Raw genomic sequence first — 15,986 nt, 5'->3', positions numbered from 1 at the left:
TTTGGTGTTTGTTTTTCAATACTAGGAGCTAGATGAACAGTTAGGAAGATGTTGAGGCTCTGATCTCACACGCCTATCAGCAATCAGCAGGATGGGGTGGGCTGGAGGTTGTAACTACTGATGCTGCATGTGTGTTACCTCTGCTGCTGTAACTCGAGTCTGGCGAATAGCTCAGGAGCTTTCTCTGCAAAGAAATATGGAGAAGTGTCATTCTAAATACCTGCCGTAATCATATGTACTTGCTGAAAGACATACCATCATATGTATCAGAAGATATACCATGCTATGGACAGGTTGAAAGTTATACCATCACATCTACCCGATATAGAGATATACCCAGTATCTATACACATACCCAGTATGGAGATATATCAATATACATGCCCAATGTCGAGATATATCAATACACATACCCAGTGTGGAGATATATCAATATACATGCCCAATGTGGTGATATATATCAGTACACATACCCAATGTGGAGATATATCAATACACATACCCAATGTGGAGATATATCAATACACATGCCCGATGTGGAGATATATCAATACACATGCCCAATGTGGAGATATATCAATACACATGCCCAATGTGGAGATATATCAATACACATGCCCAATGTGGAGATATATCAATACACATGCCCAATGTGGAGATATATCAATATACATGCCCAATGTGGTGATATATATCAGTACACATACCCAATGTGGAGATATATCAATACACATGCCCAATGTGGAGATATATCAATGCACATGCCCAATGTGGAGATATATCAATACACATGCCCGATGTGGAGATATATCAATACACAAACCCAATGTGGAGATATATATCAATACACATGCCCAATGTGGGGATATATCAATACACATACCCAATGTGGAGATATATCAATACACATGCCCAATGTGGGGATATATCAATACACATACCCAATGTGGAGATATATCAATACACATACCCAATGTGGAGATATATCAATACACATGCCCAATGTGGAGATATATCAATACACAAACCCAATGTGGAGATATATCAATACACATACCCAGTGTGGAGATATATCAATACACATGCCCAATGTGGTGATGTATCAATACACATGTTCAATGTGGATATATGTCAATACACATGCCCAATGTGGAGATATATCAATACACATGCCCAATGTGAAGATATATCAATACACATGCCCAATGTGGTGATATATATCAGTACACATACCCAATGTTAAGATATATCAATACACATGCCCAATGTGGAGATATATCAATACACATGCACAATGTGGAGATATATCAATACGCATACCCAATATAGAGATATATCAATACACATGCCCAATGTGGAGATATATCAATACACATGCCCAATGTGGTGATATATCAATACACATGCCCAATGTGGGGATATATCAATACACATGCCCAATGTGGGGATATATCAATACACATACCCAATGTGGAGATATATCAATACACAAACCCAATGTGGAGATATATCAATACACACACCCAATGTGGAGATATATCAATACACAAACCCAATGTGGAGATATATCAATACACAAACCCAATGTGGAGATATATCAATACACACACCCAATGTGGAGATATATCAATACACAAACCCAATGTGGAGATATATCAATACACAAACCCAATGTGGAGATATATCAATACACAAACCCAATGTGGAGATATATCAATACACACACCCAATGTGGAGATATATCAATACACATACCCATGTGGAGATATATCAACACACACACCCAATGTGGGGATATATCAATATACATGCCCAATGTGGGGATATATCAATATACATACCCAATATAGAGATATATCAATACACATGCCCAATGTGGAGATATATCAATACACAAACCCAATGTGGAGATATATCAATACACACACCCAATGTGGAGATATATCAATATACATGCACAATGTGGAGATATATCAATACACATGCCCAATGTGGTGATATCAATACACATGCCCAATGTGGAGATATATCAATACACAAACCCAATGTGGAGATATATCAATACACAAACCCAATGTGGAGATATATCAATACACATACCCAATGTGGAGATATATCAATACACACACCCAATGTGGAGATATATCAATACACATGCCCAATGTGGAGATATATCAATACACATACCCAATGTGGAGATATATCAATACACATGCCCAATGTGGTGATATCAATACACATGCCCAATGTGGAGATATATCAATACACATACCCAATGTGGAGATATATCAATACACATACCCAATGTGGAGATATATCAATACACATGCCCAATGTGGAGATATATCAATATACATGCCCAATGTGGAGATATATCAATATACATGCCCAATGTGGAGATATATCAATACACATGCCCAATGTGGAGATATATCAATACACATGCCCAATGTGGAGATATATCAATACACAAACCCAATGTGGAGATATATCAATACACAAACCCAATGTGGAGATATATCAATACACATACCCAATGTGGAGATATATCAATACACACACCCAATGTGGAGATATATCAATACACACACCAAATGTGGAGATATATCAATACACATACCCAATGTGGAGATATATCAATACACATGCCCAATGTGGTGATATCAATACACATGCCCAATGTGGAGATATATCAATACACATACCCAATGTGGAGATATATCAATACACACACCCAATGTGGAGATATATCAATACACATACCCAATGTGGAGATATATCAATACACATGCCCAATGTGGTGATATCAATACACATGCCCAATGTGGAGATATATCAATACACATGCACAATGTGGAGATATATCAATACACACACCCAATGTGGAGATATATCAATACACATGCCCAATGTGGTGATATCAATACACATGCCCAATGTGGAGATATATCAATACACATGCCCAATGTGGAGATATATCAATACACACACCCAATGTTGAGATAAATCAATACACATACCCAATGTGGAGATATATCAATACACATGCCCAATGTGGTGATATCAATACACATGCCCAATGTGGAGATATATCAATACACACACCCAATGTGGAGATATATCAATACACATGCCCAATGTGGAGATAAATCAATACACATACCCAATGTGGAGATATATCAATACACACACCCAATGTGGAGATATATCAATACACATGCCCAATGTGGTGATATCAATACACATGCCCAATGTGGAGATATATCAATACACATGCACAATGTGGAGATATATCAATACACATGCACAATGTGGTGATATATCAATACACATGCCCAATGTGGAGATATATCAATACACACACCCAATGTGGAGATATATCAATACACATACCCAATGTGGAGATATATCAATACACATGCCCGATGTGGAGATATATCAATACACATGCCCAATGTGGAGATATATCAATACACACACCCAATGTGGAGATATATCAATACACATACCCAATGTGGAGATATATCAATACACATGCCCAATGTGGAGATATATCAATACACATGCCCAATATAGAGATATATCAATACACATGCCCAATGTGGAGATATATCAATGCACATACCCATGTGGAGATATATCAATACACATGCACAATGTGGAGATATATCAATACAAATACCCAATGTGGAGATATATAATTTGATATACCTGATTTGGAGACATTTCATATCCTCTGGAGTTGTTGCGACCTCGGCCTCCGTTTGTCAACACATTTAGTAGTTTCCCCGTGTCATGTAACAGTACGGTTTTCGGTTTTTCTGGTTCAAGTTGACTTCCAGTGTCTAGTGGAAATCTCTTCTTACTTCTTTTTCTTCTAAGCCTCAGGTTCTGTTTAGATGTAAATGAGGTTGAATGTGATCCATTTTGAGATTTTGAGGGTATATTTGACCCAGACACAGGCTTCTGACGAATGAATGATTTGAGAATGGATGATCTTTTAACAAGGTGTCCAGGTTTTTGAACGATTCTTGTTGGCATCTTCAAAACATTCTTAGAATCAACTCTTGAAAACTCAGTCTTTTCGTTGGATTCATGTTTTTCTGAATCATTTCGAACAACATGGACACTCTTGCCAGTGGCAGACATATTAGAAACCGATTCCTTCACAATCACCTTGTCAGATACAGAATTTCTGCTTTGCAAATAATCCAGTCCCTTATGAATTTGCTTCTCTTCATCTGTCAGTTCCTTTCTCTCAGAACCATCATCGTCATTTTGTTTTCTCCCAGAATCCTCCGGTCCCTTCACTTCTCTGTCCATTGATTGGCTGCCATCCCTCAGCTCCCCCTGGTGGTGGTTGGTATCACTACTCTCCCTGTCCCACCCCCTACCCCACTGTACAGACTGCATCCCAATGCCTCCCTCCTCCCTGTCCCAGTTGGTGGGCGTGTCTTCTGAGTGGGAATCACGGCTTCCTTGCCTCAACGTCAAAACTTTTATTTCATCTTGAGGAAATGACTTTACATTTCCCAAGTTTGGAGATGATTTTATGACCTGGAAAAGATATTCACATTAAGGCCTTATATTTTTTATAAGTTGGTTACCAGGTAAAAAGAAAATATTAGCCTAAAATTCAATGTACTTGGTTGAAAATCTTTTCTTTTTTTTAAACATTAACTTCCAGATTAGTACTGCAACAAATGAAAGAAAAACTATCACAGGTATTATGCACCATTTCTTGTGGGGTTTTTTCATTTCACCTGATAGAAAAATAGAGTTGGACACAACATATATTGTCAAAAGTCATTTCCTTTTTACTGTTTTTTTGGTCAGTCTCGTCTTCCAACTAAAAAACATGTAAGACTTAGACATGTTGCATTTAAAAGTACTGACAGTTTGTACAAACTCCATACAAATGACAGAAGACTGTTTATGATGCACACAGGATTTTATCGAAATATATTGTCCCAAAAAATTCTTAAAAATTAATACCCTGGTAATGAGTGTTAAAGAAAACAACATTGCCTTCCACATACATTACATTGTTGTGTTTTTCTTTTTTTTATAAAAAGGCTCTTAGTTTTAATTAGAAATATCTGTTTTTGTAGCAGAGGCTGAAAAAATATCTTGATACAAAATGCCAGGCCTATCCCAGAATATCGAATGGTTGGACCCTAATTTGGAAATGGTGGTCAACAGATTCTCTTAATTCATCACTCAAACTCAAACAAACCACAGCAGAGCTCTTGTTTATAGCTGAAATATTTCTTACATGACATTTAATTTTAACTCAGTCACCCCACCCTTCCATACACGAATCCAGATCCTGCAACCCCCTTTCTGAAGTGTACTACTTATGTTGACATGTAGAAAAATATACAGCTAAATCATTTGGTGACATATTTACAAATATAACAATTAATTATCTAATTTCTGGCTAACAAATGCAAATTGTTTCCCAACATTTATACTAACATTTTTGTAGTTTAAGTACAACCACCCTTTTCCAAAAGCTGTATTCGTGCTTGTCTTCCATGACGACCAATTGTCTTCCATGGTGACAAATTCTAATACTTTTCACACACTTCACTAACATTGTGACCAACTAATCCATGACCACTTGCTCCCCACAGTCCAAGGTTCCATGAACTATCCTGGCCAGGACTACCCACAGAGGCTCCTATCTGGACAATCACAGGTTTGATGAACTATCCTGCCCAGGACTACCCACAGAGGTTCCTATCTGGACAATCACAGGTTGATGAACTATCCAGGCCAGGACTACCCACAGAGGTTCCTATCTTGACAATCACAGGTTTGATGAACTATCCAGGCCAGGAATACCCACAGAGGTTCCTATCTTGACAATCACAGGTTTGATGAACTATCCAGGCCAGGACTACCCACAGAGGTTCCTATCTGGACAATCACAGGTTGATGAACTATCCTGGCCAGAGCTACCCACAGAGGTTCCTATCTTGACAATCACAGGTTTGATGAACTATCCAGGCCAGGACTACCCACAGAGGTTCCTATCTGGACAATCACAGGTTGATGAACTATCCTGGCCAGGGCTACCCACAGAGGTTCCTATCTTGACAATCACAGGTTTGATGAACTATCCTGCCCAGGACTACCCACAGAGGTTCCTATCTGGACAATCACAGGTTGATGAACTATCCTGCCCAGGGCTACCCACAGAGGTTCCTATCTTGACAATCACAGGTTGATGAACTATCCTGGCCAGGGCTACCCACAGAGGTTCCTATCTTGACAATCACAGGTTGATGAACTATCCTGGCCAGAGCTACCCACAGAGGTTCCTATCTTGACAATCACAGGTTGATGAACTATCCAGGCCAGGACTACCCACAGAGGTTCCTATCTGGACAATCACAGGTTGATGAACTATCCTGGTCATTGCTACCCACAGAGGTTCCTATCTGGACAATCACAGGTTGATGAACTATCCAGGCCAGGACTACCCACAGAGGTTCCTATAAAATTTGTTTCCAAACTTACTGTATCACTGATCCATTTACCTGATGCTTTTTCCTGCGTGTGAGTTTTATGGACGTCAACTTGTCCCCTGAGACAACCATGTCCTGTGTCCTTTGACCTTGGTGGGGCATGTGCAGCATCCTCACAAAAAGCCTGTCTCGTGTGTCCTTTGTTAAACCTGGATGGCAATGGGAATGTGTTACAATGCTACAGTCACTTGTTCCAGTAACTTTAATGAAACATAATTCGCCGAAGTGGACACACATATAAAACTACACAGGTCAAGATGTGAGTGACGACAGATTAAACATTACCACATTGAAAAACTTATTTCTAGGAGGGGTCTGGGACATTTATAAAAAACAAAAGCCATTTGTTCCAGAAAATAACAGAAATATTTAGATCTATTACACAAAAAGAACATTTTTGCTGGACATGGTGGATTTCCTGAAATATAAGAGTTGCGATAAAAAATAAATGTTCGTCTCAACCTTTAAGAGAGAGAATAATCTGCCTTGTAGCAGTGACCTATAAGAACTAGTCCTGAAAAGCTTGCTGCGATTCTTCTTATTACTAAGTGTTATCTTTCTCTCCTCTGTACACTGATATCATTGAATATCCATGAAGCTGTATTGTATGTTCTAAGCTGGAATTAGTGTGAGTTAGACTTTAACATTGCATTGGAAGTATTTCTGCCTGTAGTGGTATACATATAAGCTAGAACATCAACTATGAATGATGCTCCACACAAGCTGATATAAAAATAAGCATTCCAGACAGGTTTGACAAAATATTCTTACCACATGTCTGGAATACTCACTAACATATGCAGGGCTCAAGATACTCTGTTGGGCCATTGAGTATTTACTCATGGCATCAGTCCCATTGGGTATTTGACAGGTTTCTTTGGGCAGTGAATATATTTTACTCCCTTGGATCAAGCCTATTCAGTAAGCTTAAACCAATTTGTAGACATTATGTTAAATAATTCTGCTTAAAATGTAGAGCCATCTAACTTTTAATTTTCTTCTGTTCATGTGCTGCCCTAACCAAATGTGTTGCATAAGCTTACAACAGCAATACATAATTATGTCACTGAAGTAAAGTCTATGTATAGTGTTATGTAGCATTGTAAGTAATTGTTAAACAATGTTGCTATTGTATTACATTGTTGAAATTCAGTAGATGTTCCTAGAATTATGTTTGACAATGGTTAGTTGTCAGGAATGTAGTACTATGTAATGTAAGCCGGTGTGGAGGTTATAGTCAATAGTGAGTGAGTGAGTGAGTGAGGGTGTGAGGGAGTATGGTTACAGCAACATCAAACCCAGGCTTTCAGCGTGACAAATGGTGGTGTGCTGGGGCTGGGTTTTATTGGTCAGGGTTAATATTTCCTGTGGTGATCTCACCCATTCTCAACAGAGACTTGAGATGGACCTCATTAGCATGCAGAGGTGACGTTGTGTTTGTGCCATCACCAAACACGAGCGTCATGTTGGGGCTTGTTGCATTGTAGGATGAATAACACTATAAGCCAAACCAACAGAACCATCAGAGTATCAAACACAACTACAGGGGCAAGTCTGTAACACTATCAGACTGAATGCTAAAACAGATTAAACAAAAGAATGTAAAGGAGATGCTTCATACAGGGTATAATAATAAAAACGTTCCAAATCATTCCAGAGTTTCACATGATGAAGGCAACTTGACACGATTTTCATATAAAATACTCAAAATCATGTTTGAGATGAGTCATATATATGATATAGATTGTATGATAAACAACTCCCACTTGTCTCATATTTCTCAAATACTACATTTGTATCAGTCTGTACTAGTTCCAACAAAAATATCGAAGGGACTGTAACAGCAAATGAATATTTATCATTATAGTGTCTTACAATCAAAGAAATGTTCAATTGCTTTTGTTATCAATATCTTGTGGACTATAAGTTAAACTCATGTACATCTCAAGGAACTGATCTAAATTGTGCTCAATTAATTCAACTATATTGGCAGTGAGTCATGATGACTCCAAGATTTCATTGGTTATGTGAAACCCTGCATTCATCATCTTCCCAAGGCAAGGGAGGTAACTGACCAAACGTCCAGTTTCCACCCTTGCCAAACTAGGCAGGAATTTCTTGACTCGATCGTAGCCCCACCAGTGGCTATTACAAGTTATGTCCCTTCTCTGTCCCTCCTAATTACCAATCAGATTACATCTCTCATGTCACTCGCATTTGCTTCAAATAAAAAGGTGTCGCCCAATGAAGACGATGTGATCGATAGTAGAGATCCATATTGTAATGAAACAGGTCTTAATTACTAAAGTGCATCAGATCACATGAGCACCTTGATTAAAAACATGACAAGATTTGGAAAATATCTGTTAACACTAACTTGATGGTACACATGTTTTGCAGATTCTGCAATCGACCAAAATCTGCGACTGTTACATGATTTTGAATGGACTATGCATAGGTTCGTTAGTCCAGCCAAAATATAACTCCATAATTCCAGCCTAGTTTAGCAAGGGTGGGAACTAGACCTTTATACACAGATTATATGAACTAACCTGAATGAAATAAGAAGTTAACTTAATTTAAAAATAGGGTAGGTATAGAAAGGCTGTTCTTAAAAGACAACCAAACCATCCTGCAACAATGCTGAAGAACTTCTGTAGAGTTATCCAAATTTCAGTGTTTGAGATTAAACCTGCAAGGAGACTTTGTCATCATCGTAGTGATGAAGGCAAAACATTTAGGGTGTCCTCAGTGTAATGTTTCGTTGTTTGCATGATTGAGAACTCTGGAATCGAAGTAGTTTCAATGTTTAATGACATCACAGCATTCAAACATTGAGAGCACCATGTTCTCCTTAACACAACGAGGCGCCTTGCTATTGGTCATGTGACCATGTACATATGTGCTATAAATAGCATGATTTAAAATCATTACACTCAGATGCAAATACTGTGTGTTCAAGGACCCCAGGATACCTCTTATTTTGAGCACTGTTTGGAATATATGTTTCTTGTGTGCTATTTGCTTTGTCATGAAGAGTGGATACAACTGGGAAAAACATAGGGTAATGACCATCAATTATAAATTACGGTCAGCCTGGTTATCAGAATGACAATGCCTTATATTTCCCCAGAATCTGTGTATAATGTCTGTACTTTCTGAGAACAATTCTTTCCTGTTTCATTTTCTCAACAACCCAGAACCATATATAACCATATATCTCAAAATGATATTGAAACAAGCATTATATTCCAGATACTCACCACTCTACTCTGTGACAGCTTCAAGCACACGTGTCTCGGCAGTGGCCTCCGACCCCAGGTGACGGTAACACGGTGCACCCCTCTGTCTGCCGACCACCCATCATAGCCCCACCCAGACTCCACCTCGCACACCAGCCCCCCCAGGCCACACGCCTCCTTGAACAACCCCCCCGGCGTCCCCCACTGACTTGTGAAATACATCTCCTGTCGACACAGAGGAATGGAGGTCAACGGCAGTAAGGCATATTCACAACAAATATTTCATTGGATGGTTTCTGATTTATGCTCACCAAAATCAGTCAGTTCAAAAATATATTTGAGTAGCTCATTGTTATTTTAATATTATCTGCCATGAAGTTGTTTGGATAAGTATGTTATGTGGGAAAAGATAAATGCCAGTGAATGGAACTTCATTATAACACATACAGTTTATCAGTCTCATTAAAATCAGATCTTTTACTCCTATACGATCTGTCAGTGAAGACCTGAGGACTCTTTAATGGATGGTCAAGAAAACTGGCTAATCAACTTCTAACTTTCAGATCAGCATATCTGATTTCGGTAAATTGATAATGAAGTTAATCAGCCTGTTCTGAATGTAAACGATAAAGGCATCACCAAATATTGTTGTGGATATTTCATATACCCTTTCATTTCTTAGTGATTTGGCATCTACGCCCAATACAGACTACAATCAAATATTTGCATTCTGTGTGGGTTTTAAAACTGATTTGAGGTCGCAACTGATTGGCTGATTACAAGTTCATCTCATGCAACCTTCTGTGGAGTGGGCCTGAGATCTTTGGGGAGAAAGGTATCATATTGGAGTAAAACATCTGATTTTGTTGAGAACAAAGTTGTGAAGTCTGTAATTAACTGGAAACAGTCTCACAATAAGAAAATAATTGCATGAATCTAAACACAAATCATTGTTTTGAAATGGAAATGTGCCACCCAAGTGATACAATAGCTTCCAGTACATACCTGTGACTCTGATAGTGAAAAGCCAGCGATGAAGATTTTCTTGGCCATTGAGAAGACCATCGCAAGCAGCCCAACATATTCGTGAGGTAGGAGGTTGTAGCTCAGAGAGGTAAAGTTCGTCAGCACTATGTTGCTGAACAAAATCTGAAACACTCCAGATATAATACAGTCAGATACAACATTCTAATCTGAGAGCAGTAGTAATTAGCAGCATTCAGAACTAAGCATGAACGTCTTGGCACCCTTGTTATAATCTCAATGTTAAAGTTACAGATTCCGGGGGTCCCCAGATTCAATACTATAGCAGCAAACCTGAAGGACCCTCAGTTCCCCTTAATTTCAAACACTGAATTTAGTAGCCAGTTATGTTTATATTTTTAAACTGTGCTTTTCTACCTCAGTTTACCAGGATTAAAGAATTTCATGGCTCCAAAACTGATTTTTCTCTGAGGAAAATTTGAAATATAGTTCATTAATATGTTTGTGTGAACACTGGCTCTGAAAATTTTAAACTAATAAGCTATACTAACAACAAAAGAAACGCGAATACCATACATGTTGCTTAATATATGAAGAATTACTGATATTCAAGAAATATTAGATTGGTTCGATGCACAAATGAACATACTGGTATGTTGCATAAACCGACGCTCATGAACGCATTATATGTGACATTGTAGATTCATGACTTGAGATGCACCATTTGTTTTGTGCAGCATTAGCTGAAAAGTTTGGAAATCACATGCAGCATATTGTGAGAAGAATAATGACTCTGTGGTAACACTTGACTGATTGTTAGTTTTGTCATTAAGTGGTCCAGGTTGGAAGCATCACTTCTTAACGTACATACTTCTCTGTATGTTTCTATGGTTCGCGTTTCTTTTGGCGGTGTGTATACATCACATACAATAGCAGGGAAGAGCTTCATTGTTTATCATCATGTTCTGAATCAAACCAGACTTGTGAACTCATGGGACAAGAAACCACAACCTGGACTCCACAGCCAACATTTGCTGGCTTAAGGCCAGTCTTTATTTCATGGTTTACAGATATTTCTGTGTCTGTTTACCTGGCGGGTAAATGGGGAAAACAATCAAACCAGAATGACAATAAGGATATTTTGAATTATCTTTTCAGGTTTCAAAATTTGTTGCTGTGTCTAACTTGTGCTATTTAATATTGCCTCTTTCTTTTCGCTACTTTCTTGCAGTTCACCTCTGGTAGGAAAATCTTTGTGGTGAACATCCACATTTGCATTTGACTGAATAAGAAAGAGTGACCTTCACAGCATTAGAAATTGGCACTAGTCCTATAGTCCTTATCAAACTGCCAAATAGTAAAAGTATCCTAAGGACTAGTAGAAATTGGCCCGTTTTAAGGGTTTTGCTATATGTTATCATTATAAGGACTAGTGGACAAAAACTGTTAGTTTCTAACCCTGCTTCATATTATGTTTATGTACCACTTTCCATATTTTGGGGTTGGCAGAATCATCAAACAATTACAGTACGTGTCTTGCCTCACTTGGACTTATCAGCTGCTTCTCACCTTGTAGTCCGAGTGCAGATCCTGTATGCAGGCTTGTGTCAGGGAGGGAGTGGAGGCGGCCTCATACAGGTTGTGGACATCCTTGTTGGAACATGAACAACGTACACCCTCAACTGAAGTACACAAATTGAAGTGAACATCAAAAAATAAGTTTGAATGTCAAGTGGTCCTTTGTCATGAGAGTAAAGTCAAAAGTTAAAAGTTTTAGTACCTAGATTCAATGCTACAACTGCAAACCTGAAGTACCCTAGGACTTCCCCAATCAAAACCCCCACCCCCCCTCGTTTAATGCCACTTTGAACAGTATTCCAGTTATATCATGGTGTGTCAGCTTAATTTGGGAGGAAAGCCCAAAGAGATGCAGGTCACAGACATTTACTATTTGGGTGAAACACTATTATGGTGCTGACAAACATAAAAACTAATCAGCGCGAACCAGGATTCAAACCCACAATCATAGGTTTCTTGTGTGCCCAAGGGACGCAACTCTGCAAGGCAAATTGCAGTGACATAGACAACTGGGCCACCCATGCCCTCGAATGAGGTATGAAAGTCAAATTATTGTGATGACTCTTCCACTGCCTTTGACTTTTGTCACCTGCCAAAGTTTGAGTTTGGTAAAAGTTTGGTTAAGTAAGTTCACCAGTTGATATTTATGTTCAATGAAAGTTACTGGAAATAACACAAAGAGACAAGTTGTGAGCAATAGAATCGTAAGTTTGGCACAGTCTACTTACCACCATCATGTTTGAGGATAACAGAAATGGACGTTCTTTTCTGGTTTTGTCTGGCAGCCTTCAGCGCCACCTGGCACCCACCAATTTCAAGAATGCTGCCAGGTAGAACCTCCCCCTTCATAACATCCCAGTAATCCACTGGCTCACCCGTCACAGACATTGTCGGATCTGAACAATGAGAGAGTATCTGCCCCATATTGTTATATCATCCAAAGCAAAATAATGGATTATTCAAATATTCCTCATAACAAGTTTTTGCAAAATTTCAAAAATGATTTTGATGATCTTGAACTTATACTTAAAGAGATAGATGATATAATTGTGCCAACTGTTAACACTCACAAAGTGAGTGAGTAAATCTGGTTAATGCCACTTATTCCACTTATATCACTGCATGTCAGCTTGATGTGGGAGGAAAGCCCAAAGTGATGCAGGTCTCAGACGCTTACCACTTTGGTGAAACCCAAAAGCATATGTATGGTGCTGACAAACCTAGAAACATGATCAGGGCGAACCTAAACTCGAACCCACACACAAAATCTATTTGTAAAAAGAATATCTGTATACTTTTATTAAATATTTACATTATTCCCCCAGGTTATATTTCCATTTGCGATATAACATTATTTGAGTTCTGATTATGCATTAAGGCTGAAATGAATACACTGTGAGTGGAATACGATACGTATCACGAATATAGGGTAATGAATACGAATACTAATTCACGAATACATCAAGTCAGCAGTTGATAAATTATTTTTTACATTCAGTGAAACGATAACAAAATAAATGATTTCACATGGTTTGACCATGTTGACAGTAGGGTTGGGAATTGAACCAAAAAGTGTATTGCGATATATTGCAATATTTCAAAAACATATTGCAATATTATTGCAATATATTGGGAAATAATTTCTACAAAGAGAAAAGCATATCCCTTTGACAAATATTAATATGAAAGCTGCAATGTTAACAATTTGGTCAAAATTATGAACCAATTTTAATAAATTGTACTATTATTTTTATCTACAATCAAGAGTATGAAGCATTTGTTTTGTCTTTGTTTTGATTTAATAAGGTAGGACTATACATCATGGCATATACATGTCAGTCACAGTTTGAATAATGAGGGAAAAACCGATACGCCAAAAACGTATCGCGTTACGTATCGTGATGAATTTGTATTGCAATATACTGGTATACCGATAAAACCCCACATCCCTAGTTGACAGTGTTAATTATCATTATAGCATACATTCATGTACTGCACTTATCCAGTACTAGCATCTGCTCAAATGCCACAATGACCAGTGACCACATTACTGTCAAATCCAATCCATAAGAATGTTGTCTTTTTTAAGAAATCTATGCATATAATAAGTTCTTATGGATATTTTTAGGTACACGGTATGCAAATGCACATGACTGCATATTCATGGTTGCAGTTTTTTAATTTCTTTTGTAAATTTTCGATTCTAGTGACCACGAATAACGAATTCAAATTCATGAAGGGATAGGGTTCGATTCACTGAATACACAAGTGAATCGTAACAGCGCTAGTATGCATCCTGTCTTGTTTGTACTCATGTATTTTTTTAAAAAACATGTTTTATTACAGTGGCATCTGAAGGTTGTTCCAATTTCCAACTTGGTCCACTAGTCCAAAGTCTTGTGTAATTAATATGAGGTTCTGTCTAATAATCTTAGCTAATAATGGCACTAAAATGTATGCTGTAGACTCAAAACCTTTGGCACAGACTGTACTGCTATATACTAGTATGCCATACAGGGATGTATCAAGACCTGCTCAAAGGCACTTAGTTTTAGAATCCTGGATAAATCCTGGGAATAACATACCTTTTAGGTTATTGACGAGAAAGCCTTTGGTGTACATATTCCATATTTTATCAAGAACTGCATCCTTCTCCATGTAATGTTTGCTGGATTTCTTGAAAAAGATACAACAGGCATTAATGTTCATGAAATATAAGGAATTGAATAGTAGCACATTCAGGTTAATGATGGTCGAATGCATGAGTTGCAGCCATAAAATTTCTGAGTCCCGTTATGAAGAACTGAAACAGTCAGCAGAACTATATAGTGCTTATTATCAAGAGATAGGTACAAAATGTCTGAATGGGAATTGTTTCCCACAGCCCTGGCAAAAACTATTAAGATACAAGTATAAAACGACCTGATCATGCATACACTGGAGTTGCCTGAAGCTATTATCTTTACTTAATCATATAAAAGTCAGAAGGAATGTGTGCATAGCCAGAAAGAAATGCGATGATGATGATGATGATGATGATGAAGATGAAGATGATGATGACAACAACTAAAATACAAACGACAACATAAATGACAAGTTTTGTAAGGAATATTAACATGCATGCTATAAAGGGGGACAACATACTTTGTCTTTTTCTGCAACAATTGTCTCTTTTTTCATATTAATGCTATCAATAACGAGCTGTTTATATTTTTTTATAATGTTCATCTTTTCACTTATATCGCCAGTGGAGCGGAAGAAATTCCTCGATACGTTAATTATGTCCATATCTTCATTGTCTTGTACGACGTCGTCTGCTAAAAGTGGGCGTGTCCCAAAGACATGTTCTGTTCTGGTTCTTTCAAATGTAGTTTGCGTCGATTGATTACGATCGTTCTCCATGACTGTTACATTACCACGAATTCTGCCCCCAGAAACAACTGTTGCAATCAGCAACACCTTTGCGAAGGCCGAAAACTTGACGATGAAGTACATGTTCACTGGTGAGACACATTACGTGTAGCTTCTGAAAGCGTGACCTACACTCGTGTACTAACAGTGGAACCAGTTTAATTGTGAGCGTGACTTCCGTAAACAATGGTGATGGATTCTGGGACGCACATTTTTTGGAATCTTTTTCAAATTATAT

At 38.0% G+C, this 15,986-nt stretch overlaps 1 protein-coding gene across 1 annotated transcript in view; it reads right to left on the bottom strand.

The window, feature by feature from the left end:
* The window catches only part of LOC124133266, a 44,513-nt gene extending 28,623 nt beyond the window's left edge, over positions 1-15,890 (bottom strand). Inside the window, exons 1-10 of the mRNA XM_048400561.1 lie at positions 15,482-15,890; positions 14,923-15,013; positions 13,066-13,233; positions 12,329-12,441; positions 10,781-10,924; positions 9,797-10,000; positions 7,914-8,031; positions 6,546-6,682; positions 3,712-4,557; positions 139-184 (exon numbers count right to left, since the gene is read on the bottom strand). Coding sequence (XP_048256518.1) covers positions 139-184; positions 3,712-4,557; positions 6,546-6,682; positions 7,914-8,031; positions 9,797-10,000; positions 10,781-10,924; positions 12,329-12,441; positions 13,066-13,233; positions 14,923-15,013; positions 15,482-15,832 — 2,218 coding nt within the window. The 5' untranslated portion in view covers positions 15,833-15,890. The remainder of the gene's footprint in view (positions 1-138; positions 185-3,711; positions 4,558-6,545; positions 6,683-7,913; positions 8,032-9,796; positions 10,001-10,780; positions 10,925-12,328; positions 12,442-13,065; positions 13,234-14,922; positions 15,014-15,481) is intronic.
* Positions 15,891-15,986: the final 96 nt, after the last annotated feature.

The sequence above is a fragment of the Haliotis rufescens genome, unplaced genomic scaffold (assembly GCF_023055435.1).
Source record: "Haliotis rufescens isolate VD_foot unplaced genomic scaffold, xgHalRufe1.0.p SCAF_2, whole genome shotgun sequence".
Taxonomy (NCBI): domain Eukaryota; kingdom Metazoa; phylum Mollusca; class Gastropoda; order Lepetellida; family Haliotidae; genus Haliotis; species Haliotis rufescens.
The sequence above is the reverse complement of the archived record's forward strand: the minus strand, read 5'-3'. Positions and strand labels throughout refer to the sequence as shown.